At 39.1% G+C, this 16393-nt stretch overlaps 1 protein-coding gene across 1 annotated transcript; it reads right to left on the bottom strand.

Annotated features, from left to right (window-relative positions):
- Positions 1–1909: 1909 nt before the first annotated feature.
- CASP8AP2 (caspase 8 associated protein 2) lies at positions 1910–16082 on the bottom strand. Its single transcript, XM_056856692.1, has 9 exons — positions 16003–16082; positions 15166–15246; positions 13948–14048; positions 12961–13035; positions 11202–11317; positions 8105–10245; positions 3943–7174; positions 3048–3147; positions 1910–1972 (listed from the first exon to the last, which is right to left on the bottom strand). The coding sequence occupies exons 1-9, from the start codon at positions 16052–16054 to the stop codon at positions 1916–1918; spliced, it is 5955 nt and encodes a 1984-aa protein (XP_056712670.1). The 5' UTR covers positions 16055–16082; the 3' UTR covers positions 1910–1915.
- Between the last annotated feature and the right edge of the window lie 311 nt (positions 16083–16393).

Below are 16393 nucleotides of genomic sequence, written 5' to 3'. Positions count from 1 at the left end.
CTATGGGCAGCTTCTTCTGTAAGGCAGGAATCATTTTCCTACCTTAGCCCCTATCCGTCTTAGAACAGGTCATCCATTGCCATAGACTCATAGAATTGGAAGGTACCACCACGGTCATCTAGTCCAATTGCCTGCACAATGCTCCTTGCCAGCAAGCAGAGTTGAAATTGCTAATAGGCAGGTAAAAGAGCAGCAGCAATTGCAGCTGCTGAATCAATCTCAAGGTTCCACAGGTGACAAAAAGGGAAGAGGGTTGTGTCAGAAAAGCCACAGGTGGCGAAGGCACCAGGTGGGGTCCACCTAAGGTCCAGTTGCCCATCCATCAACATGGTTTTGCTGGTCAGTGTTTCCAGCTCTGATAATATAGTAAGAATCATCTGCACATACAACCCCATCTGTTGGACTTCACATACAAGTATCTTCGTAAGAGACAGGAAAGAACCCGTGACCAGCACACGGGGCTGTGCGCACAGAATCCCTTTTTATACCTCGACCGCATGTACAGTGACCGAACAGATGCTCAGTGCTTTCAGCTGACAGGTCTCTGTGATTTTAATGAACATACTTCAAGTGCTGGTTCGAGCACCAGAGGACAAGACTATAGATTTACACACAGCCTATTACGCAAATTAAATTGTGCTTACTGAAAAATTACTTAGAAAAATGGTATAAAAACACTCCAAGTCAACTTTTAATTAACATTAAGTCCATTCATTATACAAAGTTTCAGACTTGTATTTCAGTATGCAGAATTTGGTTTATACAAAATAAAACTTCGTTCATGTAGTCAAAATTTGCAGGTAAACAAACTATATAAACAACGTATTTTACACACTGTAGCATCTGTACACATATTTACAAAACTGTAAACATTTAAAACTTTACAATTTACAACCCCTGCCCCCTCCCAAAAAAATCCAGATCAGAATAGCAGTGAGTCACTTTAAGAAAGATGTTGAGCCCTTTATATTCATATAGGACCCAGTCCATTCTGAAGTAAGACTATAGATGAAATTAGAATTTTTTGCTGCTGTTGCTTTCAAATTATTATGCTTGAGACAATGAATATATAGAGGCCCTGAACACATAAGTGTGTGAGTAGCTAGAACCGTGTCAAAAACAGTAGCCATACCAAGGAAGTATTTGGAAGGGGAATAAAATTCATCCTTATCCACCAACTGCAGCTGAAAGGACCAATTACTGCTCATGCAGATGGCTCCGTGCAAGAATTCCAGGCAGCTGGATCAGAAAGAGAAATCTCACACATTGGATATTTCTGCCCAGAAGAGACTGCAGATTGAGTCTTGTTTTGGATAAACTCACTTCATATTCTCTGGATTATACTCATGAGTACTGGATTGTGAAACTCTTGGTTCATTTACCTAAGGCACATATTCACACTGCACATTGACAGCATAATATGTTGAAGCACATTGTAGGTGCACTTTAAAAAGACACTATTTTAAGTTAGCATTGAGTAGCAAAGTCAGCCTTTGAAAACCATCTCTGCATGCAGAGTATAAAACGCATTTGTTGTCTTCGGCAGCAACATCTTGGAAAGGCTGATATGCGACCAAAATATACTCTTCAAAACTTCCAATATATCTATACCATACTGAACAATACAGAATATACTGCAAAACTTCAGTCTGTGTTCATACATTCTGAACAGACTGAGTCTGTTGCTTAACTGTCTCTTATATATTCTTATAGGACTATTCCCGGAAGGGTAGCTAAACATTATGAGTTCTCAGATATTCCCGACATCTTCTAAGGTGATGTATGATATAAAACTCAGCATTGAACATGTGACAAGATAAGCAACAGACAGCTATTCTGACCTGAATCTCTCTCTCTCATACACACAGAGTGCATAAACACTCACGGAAGTCCATCATCGTTAACAACACAGTCGCTAACTGCAATTTGACATATTGAACAGCTTTACTAACTGTTTGAATCTTTCTTCAACCTGTGGAGAGAAACAGAGCATTTTAATGCTTGGAAAACAAAATTCCCCACTAAACACATTTCAGTCTTTTCTGACAGTTAAAGGCCATGTCACACAACATGTTCTATGCCAGTGTGGCACAGTGGACAGAGTGTTGGATCAGGATCCCAGGTTTGAATCCCTACTTCTACCATGGAAACTTGCTGGGTAACCTTGGGCCCATCACAAACTATCAGCCTGCCCTATCTCAGAGGGGTGTCACGGTGAGAAAACGGAGGAAGGGAGAATAATGTTCTAAGCCACTTTGAGTCCCAGCTTGGGACAAAAATCAATAAATGCAAATGCATACAAATGGGGACAAACACCCATGGGAACAGAATAACAACAAATATAGCAACTCCCATTTTGTAACCAGCTGGGAAAAATGTTGCTGATGGCCACTGGCCACACACTCTCACCTATAGTATAAAAGCACACGTGAAAAGTTCAGAAACATCGCAAAGAAATAACGCTCTAATAGAAATGTTGATATACAGGTTGAGTATCCCCTATCCGGACATCCAAAATCCGGACCTTTGGAGCTGACATACAGGCAGCTCCCTGGGCGGGGATCTCACTTCAGCTTCCCCGCCGCAGTCAAACTCCACGTGGAGTTCGACTGCAGCGGGGAGGGAAGCTAAACTGAAGCCTGGGTGTGCCGTGAACGAGCATAGACTTCAATTTAGCTTCTCTCCCTGCCGCGGTTGAACTCCGGCTGCAGCAGGGTCGCTAAACTGAAGTCAATGCACCCAGACTTCAGTTCAGCGGCCCTGCCGCAGCCGGTTTGACGGTGGCGGAGAGGGAAGCCAAACTGAAGTCTGGGCATGCTGCGAGTGAGCCCAGACTTTAGCTTCCTTTCCAACCCAGAATTTAGTTTAGCATCCCTGCTGCAGCTGAAGTTTGACTGCAGCAGGAAGGAAAGCTAAACTGAAGTCTAGGCCCGCTCACAGCGCAATGTATAATCATATGGTTGTTCTACTGTGGATATATACTGCTCGACCACATGCATATGTATGTTGTGAGGCAGGCTGATGCAGTTGTTTTCCCAAATACATACCTGATTTGAGCTTTTATTTAGCCTGGCAGCAACAGAAGAAAAAGTTTTTTCTGAAGGTCCCTTTTTCTGACATTCCAATAGTATCTCCCTGTCATCATTTCTATAAAAGAAAACTTACAGAATCAACTTATACTTCCTAGTTATTTTGAAATGATGCCCAGTAAGTGAAAAGAACTAAAAGATCAGGCTCACACCTACACCTTGAGGCCGTATCAGAAATTTTAGGTACCCCATTGTGGCCTGTGATGCCCCAGTCACAAACCACACAAAACCAATGAACCATCGTCAGGACTAGGAAGCAGATATCCTTCATGGGGCAAAAAGGGCTCATTGTTATATGTCACAGTTATAGCCATTACAGAGATCAGATTACTGGTTTGACTGGCTTGTCAAGGAAAAATGTAAGATGGCCCCCTGTGAGTGCACCTAAATGAAATGCTGGGTCCACTATTAGACAACGTACCTATTGTAACATATAAAATGCCAAACTTATCACATCCAAGCATACCCTAGCAAAACTACAAAGCTCCCCCCACCCACAATACCCAGCCTGGCCAACCCCATACTTACATTTTACCCTTCCCATCAAAACCACCACCTCCTTATCACACAAACATATTTTCTGACCCACCCCAGCCTCATCATGAGCCTTTCCTTCTCTTCCATTTCTGTAATCACCCCTCTCAAACAATAAACTGAAAAGTCTGCAATCACAAAACTCAGTTTTTGAGGTAAGTACAAACTACATATCTGCTCTAGTTCATTGGATCAAAGCTTGAGGGGCTGAGCACAGTGAAAAGATTTAATGTGTTAAATGCCACAGGGAGCAAGAATACATAAGTGAATGTCCACCTCATCCATACTTCTAACCCCAGTTCACTTCTGATACTCTTACCTTGTCCAGGAAATTACGACTTCTCCTTTCTTTTTAATGATATTTTTGGCATATACACATGTTGAAACAGAAGATGGCTGTGGTAAAGGACCTTTGTCCCTAATTGATGCAGCCTTTTTACTGGATGAACTCTTCGCTACTGGCATACTCTCTTCAGATTTTTTGCTATTTTTGCTGTCCTTTTTACAAGACAGTTCACTGCTCTCCTTTCTTTGCCTTTTTATGCTGGATGTTTCTTCAAGGTCTCTTTTTCTTTTTTTGCTTTCTTTGCCAGGGATTGGACCACCAATCTTTAAAGCAGCTTTTCTTGCAAAATTCTCATCTGCAGTAGGCTTGTCAGGTAACTCTACTGTCACGTCTGTAACTGCATCAGCATCACACCTCAACAGATCATCTGCTACACAGTGGCCTGCTGGCTCATGTTCCTCTTTACATACACGTCCAATTCCAGAGTTTAAAACAGATTCTGCTGTAAGGTTCCATGAATCCACTTCATTTTCCATGGGAGGCTCACTTGTCAAGTCTATACCTATATCACAGCGGCTCTCAGAGGAAAATACATCTACAAGTGGAACTACTGCAGAGCTAATTGGAAGTTGCTTTGCTATAGCATAGGGTACATCCTTTTGTTGGAGCACCTTCAACGAATGTGTCTGAGGTAGCTTAAAGACATCTGGTATGTCTTCACTGTGGCAAGTTTTCTTTGATGGTTCCACTAAAGAGCCAGAGGATTTCTCCATTTCTTCAGGTGGAACAGGTAAATCAGAGGCTTCTTCTGGGCCAACACTCTTATGGAATACTTGATGGACTTCAATCAAGCCTTGGTGCTGACTTGTATTGCTAGATAGCTCATGAAGGGGGTCAGGCATGTCACAATCTTGCTCTTGTCTGGCATTACTAAGCAGATCCTCTACAGATTCAAGCATGTTGTCAGGAGCGGTAGGATTAGATTCTGGCTGGGATTCAGACAGATCAAGAACCTGATTGTTTTCATAACAGACAGATGGTTCCTTCACAGTCTCAAATGGACCAGGAAGATGCTCTTTTTCAACATCGTCATGCATCTTATCCTCAGAGTCAGTAATATTGTTCTGTTCCTTAGATACTGCCATTTCTTCCAGTGATAGGGCTTTGGAATTTGGAGTAGCTAATTTTTCTTCAGACACACTTTCATCATTCCCTCTCTCAATAAAAGAGGTCAGTGAGTCATTTGCTAGAGATGCCTGATCAAGGCGTGGTGAGGTACATGGTACGGCACGCCTTATCTTAACAATGAAGTGATCATTTGATTTCTCCATTATTACTGCCTGCATTGGCAGGCTTGTGCAATACTGAAATCCTGGAGCAGTTGGCATGGTTGGCCATGAGGAAGAGCAGCTGGATTTACTGCTTGAGTTATCAGATTCCAAAGCCAAATGGATATCTTGTTCAGAGGCATCCTCCTCTTCAAGATGGGCATCTTCACTGAAGTGTGCACTCACAACATCTTCAGGAACCAATCCAAACATGTCAGGCTTCAAGAAACTAAGATGAGCATCCGACTTCAAAGGAGAGGGAATAGTCAAGGATACTGCTAGGTCTTCCAGAAGAATAGAAGACACAAGTGATTTTGGTTTTTCCAAAATGCATGCCTCGCTTTTCTTCAAAGCTGGACTAGAAGGAATGTCAAACATACAGTTTTCATCTAGAATATCTGGATCGACAGGCATTGGAAGTCTAGTTAAAAAAGTTGAGTCTCTTTCAGGTGAAACTACAGGCCATTTAATGCCATCTAGTATCCTTGACTCTATTTGGGTCTCTTTTGGAAATGATTCTTCTGCCTCATACACAGTATCATTTCCACAGTTCTGTCCACTGAGTAGGTGTTTTTCTGGTGTCCTGAATTCCCACTGATTTTCATCCATGAACTCATTGTTTTTTTCTGAAAAACCAGCACCTTGTAACAAACTTTTGAACATCTCACCCATTTGAGCATCATTCACCAGGTTAAATGTTAGGCCAGACATCTGCTGTTCTGTGAGAGGTCCACAGCTAATATCAGACTTGTGAGAATTTTCAACCAGTTGTGGCTCTACTTTTTCATATTTTCCAGTTTTCAAAGCCGATTCAGTATCCTGTATAGACTTCTGTTTGACAAGCTCAATACTAGCCTGACATCGTTTTGCATTATCTGTATAGGAACTTGTACATTTTGTAACCAATTTTTTGTGTGCGTCCGTTTTACTTGTGCCATGGTGACCTCTCTTGGATAGCTGGTTGCCCACTACAGGCTTTGGAAGGATACATTCTTCAGCCTTTCGAGTTCTAACATTTAAAGATGGCTTCTTTGGTTTTTTTCCATCAGTTTTATGGCTTATAAGGCATTTAGGGCTCTCTTTAATTCTTTTATTAGGTTTACCATCACCATTCTCATTTACAGTATTTATTAAGTTGCACAGTTTCAGGAGAATTTTCTTTATTTTGTCAAATAGGTTATCAAGATGCTCATCCACAAGTTTCCACAACTTTTTCTTCATATCTGATTGTTGTTGTTCAAAGAGATGATCTATTGTACCATTCCTTTTAATTCGCTTAAGCCTGGATTCTATAACTTCACAGAGATTCAACTTTAAAGTCTCACTTGATTTAGACATTTTCGAGAAGTTAAGATATTTTACCAGAGATGTAAAATTCGAAATTGCCGAATCTATAATCCTATGAAAATTCTGTATTGGAAACTGTACTTTAAACTTCATGTAGTTTTTACGTACTTGCTTTCTTATAGCCTTTAGCATTTGCATAAACTCATGCAAAGTAGAAGGCTCAGCAGTAATCTGAACTATTTTTTCAAGACAGACAGTTTTCACAGATTTGTTTTTCTTTGTTTCTTTAGAAGACCTCATGGTTCCAATTCTGGGTTTTCCTTTACTGTTTTTTCCAGAAGCCAATTGTTCTTTGTCTTCATTGTAAGGTATAGTCTTTGACTTCTGGCTTTGTGGACTATTCATCAAAGTAGATCTTTCAGAAGATGCTTTTCCTCTTGATTTTTTACTGTATTCAGATTTTCTTTCACTGTTAAGATTATCATCATCACTAACAATTTCACCTTCTTCTAGTTCATCTGACGACATGCTCAGCTGGGATTCTATCTCTAATACTTGGGGATCTGTGCAAACTGGCTTTTGATTTTCTTTGTTGGGTTCACTAGACAGGTTTCTTGCAGGACAGACAGCTGTGCTTTCAGGCATTAAATCTAGAAGAAACAGGATAGTTTGTTAAGTATTCACAGCATCCAACAGCAACAAGACTCAGAACAAATTTCACTGACAATATCAGTCAAATAGTGGATTTGGTTTAAAACAGTGCACTTAACTGTTCAGAACCATTGAGGCCTGTGAACTTTACTTAGTAGAGTACAAGAAGCATTAAAAACTAATATTGTATAGCATATAAGAGAACTGGACTAGAATATCCAGATTTGAATCCTTAGTCAGTCATGAAGCTCATTCCCCCACTCCCCAGCCTAAACTACCTCAGAGGTTGTCGCAAGGATACAGCTGAAATGGTAGCAATGTATGTAGCCTGAGATGCTTGCATAAAGGATAAAATGAAATAAAACAAGCATTCAGCATAATAACAATGTTCATGCAAAGAACGTAATAGTAATCCTCAAGCAATGTCCTTTCGAAACAGTCCCACTATATTCAATGAGGTCACTCTGATGTAGTTAGTGGCCAAGGATTTTAACCAGTTTGGGCTACATTCTGTGCCTTAATGAATATGAAATTTGGGCACTTGGAAAGTACCTTTCTCAAGTACTGGGTATAGTTACAATTTCTCCAATATAAAACAAAGACATTTATACTTTTAATTTCCATTAATTAACCTATTAACTATGTTATACCATTTGATGTTTTTAAATAAGTAAAAGTAGTTTAGATTTGATAGGAAAATATTGCATATATTTCAATTTCCCCAAAATTCTCTGTCCCTCAAAAAAGAGATGAAAACCCATTTTCCCTGTACCTTTAAATTTATAGAAACTTTACATCACTACATGTATTGGAGGATTGCATTCTCCCCATATGTGTGGTAAAATGATGATTGAAAAGGCTTCTATTTGCAGTGTTTCTCCCCTTTAGCAAACACAAACCTATAAACCAAAGTAAGATAATAAACATACCTATATTATAACTGTTCACAGGTCCTGTGTAAGTGATTTCCTCTCTGAGTGCTTTAGCCAAGGGTCGCATTGGACTATTAAGTGGACTGATTGCTTTTGGAATACATCTCATGTGATTGAGATCAATGCTCAGTACAGAATTATCATCATCAACAGAAACGGGGTTGGCATCTCTCGCTAGAGGGGCAGAGTTTACCCCTTTCTTACATAGCTTTTCTAAATGGCTTCCTTGGTCAAGACAGCTCAGTTTTGAGTTATGTGACTTTTGGTCAGTTACTGACACATCCCTACTCAATACTTTACTTTCTTCTTTGGCATCCTGTGGCACAATTTTGGGAAGGTTGTTTTCTTTACCAGGATGCTCCACAACTCTTTCACCTTCACAATTACCAGCGTCTTCCACCTCCACCAGTGAGTCTGAATCTGTTCCACTGATTTCATCTATCACACTATAGGAATCGAAATCCACAGAACTTATAGTCTCGAAGTCATTGAAACTATTGTCTGGCAGAGTGTCTTCATTCAAGGGGATTCCCAGGCTAGGAAGCCTAAGTGTTTCCTCAGCTTCTCCAGTCTCTACGCTGGCTTCAGGCAGGTTATCAACCAGCTCACCCTTCACTGTATTTTGTGGTTCTGATATTTTCTTAGATGACTCTGTGCTCTGTATTTTTGGCAGGCTCTCAGTTACCACATCCACTTTGGCCTCTGAAATAAAAACTACTCGTTCTGAATTGGCTGGAACAGGATTGTCAGGGATTGGTACTGATGGTAGGTTCTTTTGCTTAGCAGCACTAGTACTAAGAAGTTTACCAGGAATCTCTCCGTCACATCCACTGGTAGGCTGTACTACTTGTTTGAGTTCACCTGTTTGTTTTTTTGCAGGAGAAAGTGTTAAATTTAATTTCTGCATAAAACTCAGTTTTAGGTGTTTGCTTTTTTTCTGGTCTTCATCTCTTCTAGCTTTTATGGGCTTTTGATCCTCCAGGCCATCTGCTATCTTGGTAGTCTCACATGATGGAAAGGGTTTGCTTTGTTCCCTTGCAGTGCAGTCCTCTATGATATTTACAACTTTTGCTGTTCTTTGCGACACTTCCTTTGAATCTGTTCTTTCAGCCTGAGAATTCTTGCTGTCTCCAATGGTCACTCTCTTGTTTTTCCTTTTTTCTTCAGTTCGATGTCTCTCGGATTTTGAATGCATGCTTTCATGTTCCTGTTTAATGCTCTCTTCCTTAGAATGGCTGCGTTTGTGTTTTTTGTTAGAAGTTGGAGGTGATGGTGACAGTAGTCTCTTTCCTTGGAACTCATGATTATTTGTTCCTCTGTTTTTTCTGTTACCGCTGTCTGTTACCTTTTTGTCTTCCACATAGCTTTTACTTAATTTTTGAGCACTTGGACTTTTTTCAGGTAGACTGCTACCGTTATTACCTTTTCTTCTTTGTTGATCAAGATTCCTTTCAGAAGGCTTGGTTTTCTGTATGCTACTGCTTTCATCTTTGTTTTGTGTTTTTGGGTCCTTCTGCTTTAAGTTTTGTGACTCTTCACTCCTGTGATTATCAGAATATTCCATTTTTGATGGAAATCGATCATTAAGAGGTTGTTTCTCTGAAGTGGAAGGAAATGTATCAGTTCTTTGTTCTGAACATGGGCTGCTTTTGAGCTTTGTGTTCTTAGTGTCTTTGAATAGTCTGACTGGTTTTTCTGAGTCAACTTGCAACTTTCCATCTGTGATGCTATCCATATTTTGGTGTCCTTTCTTTTTGTATCTGTAGCCATTCTCCTTGCTATGATGGTCATCATTTCTCATTTCTTTTTTCCCCTTTTCTTTGTCAGAAGAATTGCTAACATTTGTCAGCCTTGAATTAGCATCATTGTGAAGCAGTTCAGGATGAGATCTAGGTACATATGGAGTATTTCTTTTTTCTGAATGAAATTTCTGATTTTCTGTATCACAAGATGGATAACTATGAGGAACGTCTTTAGGAGTGGCAGGTTTAGTCCTAAGATCTGTCTTTAGATTGTTCTCTGGAAGAAATTCTTTGCATTTATTTTTTTTCAATCCTTCAAAGTTCCTTGCGTTATTAATCGGTGCTGCAAAGTATGTTCTACTGTAGGCATTCTGATGAACTGGAAATGCCAATAACCTGTTTATAAAAACAACAAATTAATGCACTATATTTTAAAACTGCATCAAGATTTGTTAATTACTTTATTTAAATTCTCCATCGTCCCTAGACAGTGTTCCTGGAAGTTTTAGAAATATGTAGCAGAAATAGTTCTAACATTGTGCATATAAGGAGAGACACCTGCCCATTTCGCCTTCTGGCTGCAGTCCCCCATGATGTTCCACAGTGTCCTGCAAAAAGGTTTTGAGGGGCTGCAGTGGAAAGGGGAAAGAGACAGAAGTCTGTTCCTTTCAGTTCTGTAGGCTGCATCCCTTTGTGTCTAGCTCTTACATAACTCTAGTCCAATTTTATCAACAATAAAACCAAAGAACTGCATCTTCATCAACTCTTCAGCTACTGTAGGAAAAGCAGTTTATGAATTAAGCAGACTTTATGCTAAAAAACTGGATGCACCAACTGTAGCAAGTATGCTTAGCCTCATGCAAGTTCAAAAAGCTCTCCAAACTTTCATAAAAAAGGTAAAAGGTAATTTCTCAGGAGATACACATTCACAAAAATTACTTCATTGTCTAAGATGCTGAATTCCTCACTTCTTTCAAACTTTTCCTCAAAGAAACTTTTTTCTGTGAAGCCCTTTCTACTAAAAAATAATCCCTTGGTACCACCCTTCCCTATTAAACTGAAGGCTAAGCATATGTAACTGGAATGAATGCATAGTGTTTCCCCTTTATCACCATTTCCCCCTCCCTTTGTTGTCTCTCATAGAAGCTCCTTGAACCAGGGACCTGTTCCTTTGGAAAGTACCATAAACATTACAGGCACTATATTAATAACAACAACAAGCTCCACAATCTTAGACTTAGGAAACGTAATTCTATTCCCACTCCATTTCCAGTTACAGTCCTGGCTGAATTTTTGCAAAAATAAATTATATTCTAACAAAAAAAACCCCAATTAGCATTAGATGTTGGTACCTTCGCTGGAGATTACTGATTTCTTCGTCTTTGCGATTAATTTCTACTCTTGCTGTTTTGATAAGAGCTGAAATATTCTTTTTAAGGGACTGGTTTTCATTTTGCAGAGTGGAATTCTACTTTAAAAAAAACACATGCAAACATTTACATATTACAACATACATCTGCAAGACAGAAGACACTAAAACTAGATTTAAAAACAATTTTATTTGAGTTAATTACCAACTGTGATGTAATTGCCTTGATATCGATTGTAACACAATGTCAATCATAAACATGAGCCTAGTTCAATAGTTCTGACATCCCCAATAATGTCTTCTGGAATTCAAGTTTTAAGACTATACATTTTTTGAAGCAGAGCAAGCTGTTCACTAATACATGCAAAAAATCTTAAATACCAGCAATTTCAGACATGCAACTGCATTAAATCCATAGCCTTTTTCTGATACCAAGTTTTGTATGTTTTTGTACAATATATACAGCTATGTGTATTGTTTAGTACAGCAAGTGAAACCGACAGGCTAGCTACATAAAAAGACCTTCTTACTGGATCGATATGTTGACTAAAAGGAATACTTTGTATTTTATGAAATTCTTCTTCAGATATAGCTATTCAAAACTAGTCATGAAATGGAGTCCATTCTTACATATTTATATAGGCTTGACATCAACAGCATACCATTATTAAAAACCCACAGATTTTGCTGCATTTTCCTTCCCACTGCAGCCCCGTGACCTGACCCCCTGAAAAGCTGCTTCCAGGGATCAAGGTACCCACAGGAGAACAATGAGCTGATATGGTGGGGCTGAAGCCAGGATGGATGGTGATAGAAATGAGCTTTTGTAGGTTATGGAACAGCTTGCAAGAGAATGGTGAAGGAGATTTCGGTTGGTTTCCCTTCCTAGGTGAAACTCCCCACCCTTCATCCAAAGTTTTCAGCCATGCTTTCCTGATCCTGAAGACTTCTTTTCAGGGGGCAGCAGGAAAAAAAATCCTTTCACAGATTGACTCTGTTTGTGGTTCTTTAGGATCTAGTTATGGTTTCTACACATTTATTTATTTATATTGGGGGGGGTACAACCTCTAAAATTGACAAAAACCATTAAACATTAAAATATCAATAATTAAAACACAATAAGCTAAAACAATTTTTAAGCAAGATGGCCCTGAGATAGTAGTAATTGCTGTGGACCGGATAGCAGAATCACCCCCACAGATTACAAGTGGAGGGGAAAGGGATGAGGAGGCCAGTACGATAGAATGGAGGGCTCCTTTGCATACAAATGGAATGGAAGTGGTATGGTTTTTCTGACTCCTCCATCCCACTAAATTGTTCCCCAGGCTCTGGAACAGCTTTTCAGGGCATGAAGGGCAGCATCTGGAGGGGGGGGAGGGACAAACAAATTCTGTGTACATGCTTTCCACTACTGAGAGTGTTTCACAGGATCCAAATCACAGAGTTGTAGTCAGTCCACAGGATACTTTCATAAGGCACCATGCAGCAAACTAATTTGTGCTGTAACCTGACACTAAAAGTGCCAAGGAGAGGTTTTAAGAACTTCCCACAAGTACTTCAGAGGTTTTTTTAAGCATCACTAATCAAAAGCCAATTATGGTATTGTTCTCACTGACAAGAGTTCCCCTAGCCAAGTAAGTTAACTGAGGACAGCCAAGCAATGCTGATGGAAAAACTCTCCATATGGCACTTTCAGTTTCAGAACACAGCACAGATCGAATTACCATTTCATATTACAGTACCTGTTCTTGTATTTCCTGAAGCTTCTTCATCAACTCTTGAAGTTGTTGCAGACATTTCTCATGTTTGGCCTGCAACTGTTGAGACAGGAATATTCAAATTCATACTCCAATGTTGTTAAGACTCCTTTTTCATTCCATCAAAATAAAACAAAACCCAAAATATACATAGACAAAAAGTATATGAAGCCATGCTTTAACTGCAGTAGCAAGAAAGGTGTCCCAGCTTGCTCTTGGTCCAAGATTCACCTGGAGGCTACATCATTTTCTTCTAGTAAGACTATCAAGGGAAGATTAGCTGGGTCCAATTCACACTTTTGTTTTACTTCCACCCTAAATGTATTCCTAGGATTTGCAGTTAGGAATTTTAGAACATAAAAAAATAAGTTTCTCTTAAAGTCCAGAATTTTCAAAACATTTAAGTAGTTTGACACTATCATCCATCACCACCACCACAAATAATTGGGAAGATTAATTGTAGGCTGCAACCTAAAACTCCAAAGCTAATGATCTTTACTGAAAAAATAAGTTCAGGATTTTATAAAAATAGAATGGCCAATTTTGCTTTTTTAAAGTAATATGAATCTCATAAATAGCTTGAAATAGAGGCAGCTTTTACACACATTGGATACGGCACTCTCAGTGCACTATAGTAATCATTAGCAACTGGATTTTGCTGTTTAACACAAGAAAATCCAGGAGCAAACGACTGCTGTAGTGCACTAAGAGTGCATTATCCAAGGATGGGCGAAAGCAGCTATAGTTTACCGAAGTGCTGTAAGTAGTACTGAACCCATGCATCTAATAAATTAGGCTAAATTCCACAAAAATTTATGCTGGAAAAATAATCCTAATTCTTTAAACTGTTACTAACTTCCTGTTTATTTTTGCTACACCACACTAACACAGCTTCGCCTCAGAATTACTAAATGAATTTGCAATACATCACTAAACTTTTCAGCCACAGTATTAACAATCTGCAATACGTACATCATTATATGAAGCTTCCTTTGCTGTCCCTTCTGCAATGAGGATCTCATCAAACAGATTTAAACTACTTCCGGCTGGGGTTGCTTCTGTAGCAAGACTGACTAGACGGAGAAAGAGAGAATTGGATGATTTTACCTAGATGATTCCTCATTTCCACTGGAAGACCAGACAGGATTATTTCCCCCATTACTTAGTGGAGAAACACAGTGGCTCATTCCATGCCCTGCAAAATTTGCCACATCAGGATTACAACACAGGTAAGGATTGTTAAATTTTGTAGAGTCATTATACATATTAAAATGTACATGCATAAAAAAAACAATAAAAACCACCTTCCAAAAGTTTGTTTAAGGTCACATTTCCCCATAAAATGCATTCTTCTTCTTGACATGTAATTAGATATACACATCCTACAACAGTCATTAGCTTGAGACTCAGGATCTGTTTCAAAAATGAAGAATGTTGTGTGCTAAAATTAGTAACAATATGGCAGTAATTGATAGCCAAACCTTTAGGAAATTTCCAATTTTTAAGTAATTACAATGCTTAAATCAGTTCATAAAACAGAAATAAGAGACATGTGGAAAATAGGAAGATTTACAGTTTGCCCAAACAATAGGAGGTGCAAAGTAAAAGGGAATTTGGAACTAAAGCAAATATCTTTAGAGCTCTTCATATTAGCTGCCACATGATGAATGAATGAAAAAGAGTTATCCACCAAATGTCTCACAACAGCCAAAATGACATCACCCCATTCACAGCTATGACTACATAATTCCGCAAAGGAAAATGGCAATGTCCAGACACTGACATCCAAGACTATACACTTGCCTACAGCAGGACGGGAGATACAACAACTTTGTCATTCTTAAAAACAGGCATATTAGAACCTTTACATTTTTATTCCACTCAACTTCAGAGGACCTTAGGGTAACACATTTTCGTTCTTCTCCTTACAGTTATTCTCGCAGCAATTTTCTGAAGAAGGTTAAGCAGAGAGATAGTGCTCAGCCCAAAGTATTCAGTGAGTTTTAAAGCTGAGCAAGATCTCTCTGATTCTAGTTACACACTCTAATTACTACACTATAGTGGCTCTCCCAAATTAAAAGAATCTAGTTGCATTAATAGTCCACATACACAAGGACTTTCCATGACAAAATTTTTTTCTCAGTAATAGCAAGAAATCAAGCAGCACAAGTTTTTTCACCAGAAACATACCAGAAACAACTGGAGTGTTGTCTAACCCATCATAAATATCCACAGAACTCTCATCATTATCTTCTCTTCTACAGGGGGAAACTACAATAAAGGGGGAAAAAGAACATGTAAGCCATCAAGATCTACATGTGCAATGATAGCAAGAAGTTTCAGGAATAGATGAAGAAGACTTGGTTTTTATACCCTGATTTTCTCTACCTTAAGGAAACTCAAACTGGCTTATAATAATCTTCCCTTCCTCACCCCACAACAGACACCTTGTGAGGTAGGTGGGGCCGAGAGAGGTCTAAGAGTACTGTAATTAGCCCAAGGTCACCCAGCAAGCTTCATGTGTAGGACTGGGAAAACAAATCCAATCCACCAGATTACAGTTCACCGCTCATGTGGAGGAGTGGGGAATCAAATCCGGTTCTCCGGATTGGAGTCCATCACTCTTAACCACTACACCACGATGAGTAAGAAACAAGTTCCTCTAAATGAAATATGAACAAAGGCAAAGAGCCTTTATCTAATCCATAATGAGAAACCAAGGCTGGATTCAATAATTAAGTTTACAGTGCAATCCTAAAGCGAGTTACCCAACCTTCTTCTAGCCTGCAGTACTAGCAGAACGAAGGGTGTAAACCAATAAATTCCATAAAGATAACAAGGACAGCACTAGGCATACCTAGAACATCAAAATGCACAATAAAGTCTATGCATGCCTATTCTTTAAAAAAAAACAGAACATTGTTTCATCTCAAAGATTTTCATCTCAAAGACACTTCCACACTATGTAGCTTGTTAAAAATATACCTATCAAAACCATTACATGACAAGTTGAAAAAACACTCTTACCACCACACAGCACGCTAGAAAATGTCATTGCATCATCATCATCTGTTGCCATTATACTGCTTCTCTAGGTATTCCCCATCTACCAAGTAGGAGAGAAAATCAAGGTTGTTAGTCTAAAAACTAACATATAGGTTATGAATATCAAAGGCATTATATTGCCGGGGAAGCTTGATCACTTTTGACATAAATGTTTTCCCAGATGGGTGGGATGCACGACATTAAAATTGGGGGAGGGGGACACACCTTAAACTTGATATAAAAATAAGTAAGCAAGCATTCTATGTTTTTGTAAGTTGCACAGTTACCTTTCAATTTCCTAAATAACAAACTCGTATTTCCTGGATTGCCAGAGACCTCACAAATCTAGCTTTGTCTGAAACTTACCAAAGAG

This window comes from Euleptes europaea, chromosome 10, assembly GCF_029931775.1.
Source record: "Euleptes europaea isolate rEulEur1 chromosome 10, rEulEur1.hap1, whole genome shotgun sequence".
Classification (NCBI taxonomy): Eukaryota; Metazoa; Chordata; class Lepidosauria; order Squamata; family Sphaerodactylidae; genus Euleptes; species Euleptes europaea.
This window is presented reverse-complemented; position numbering and strand designations above follow the sequence as displayed.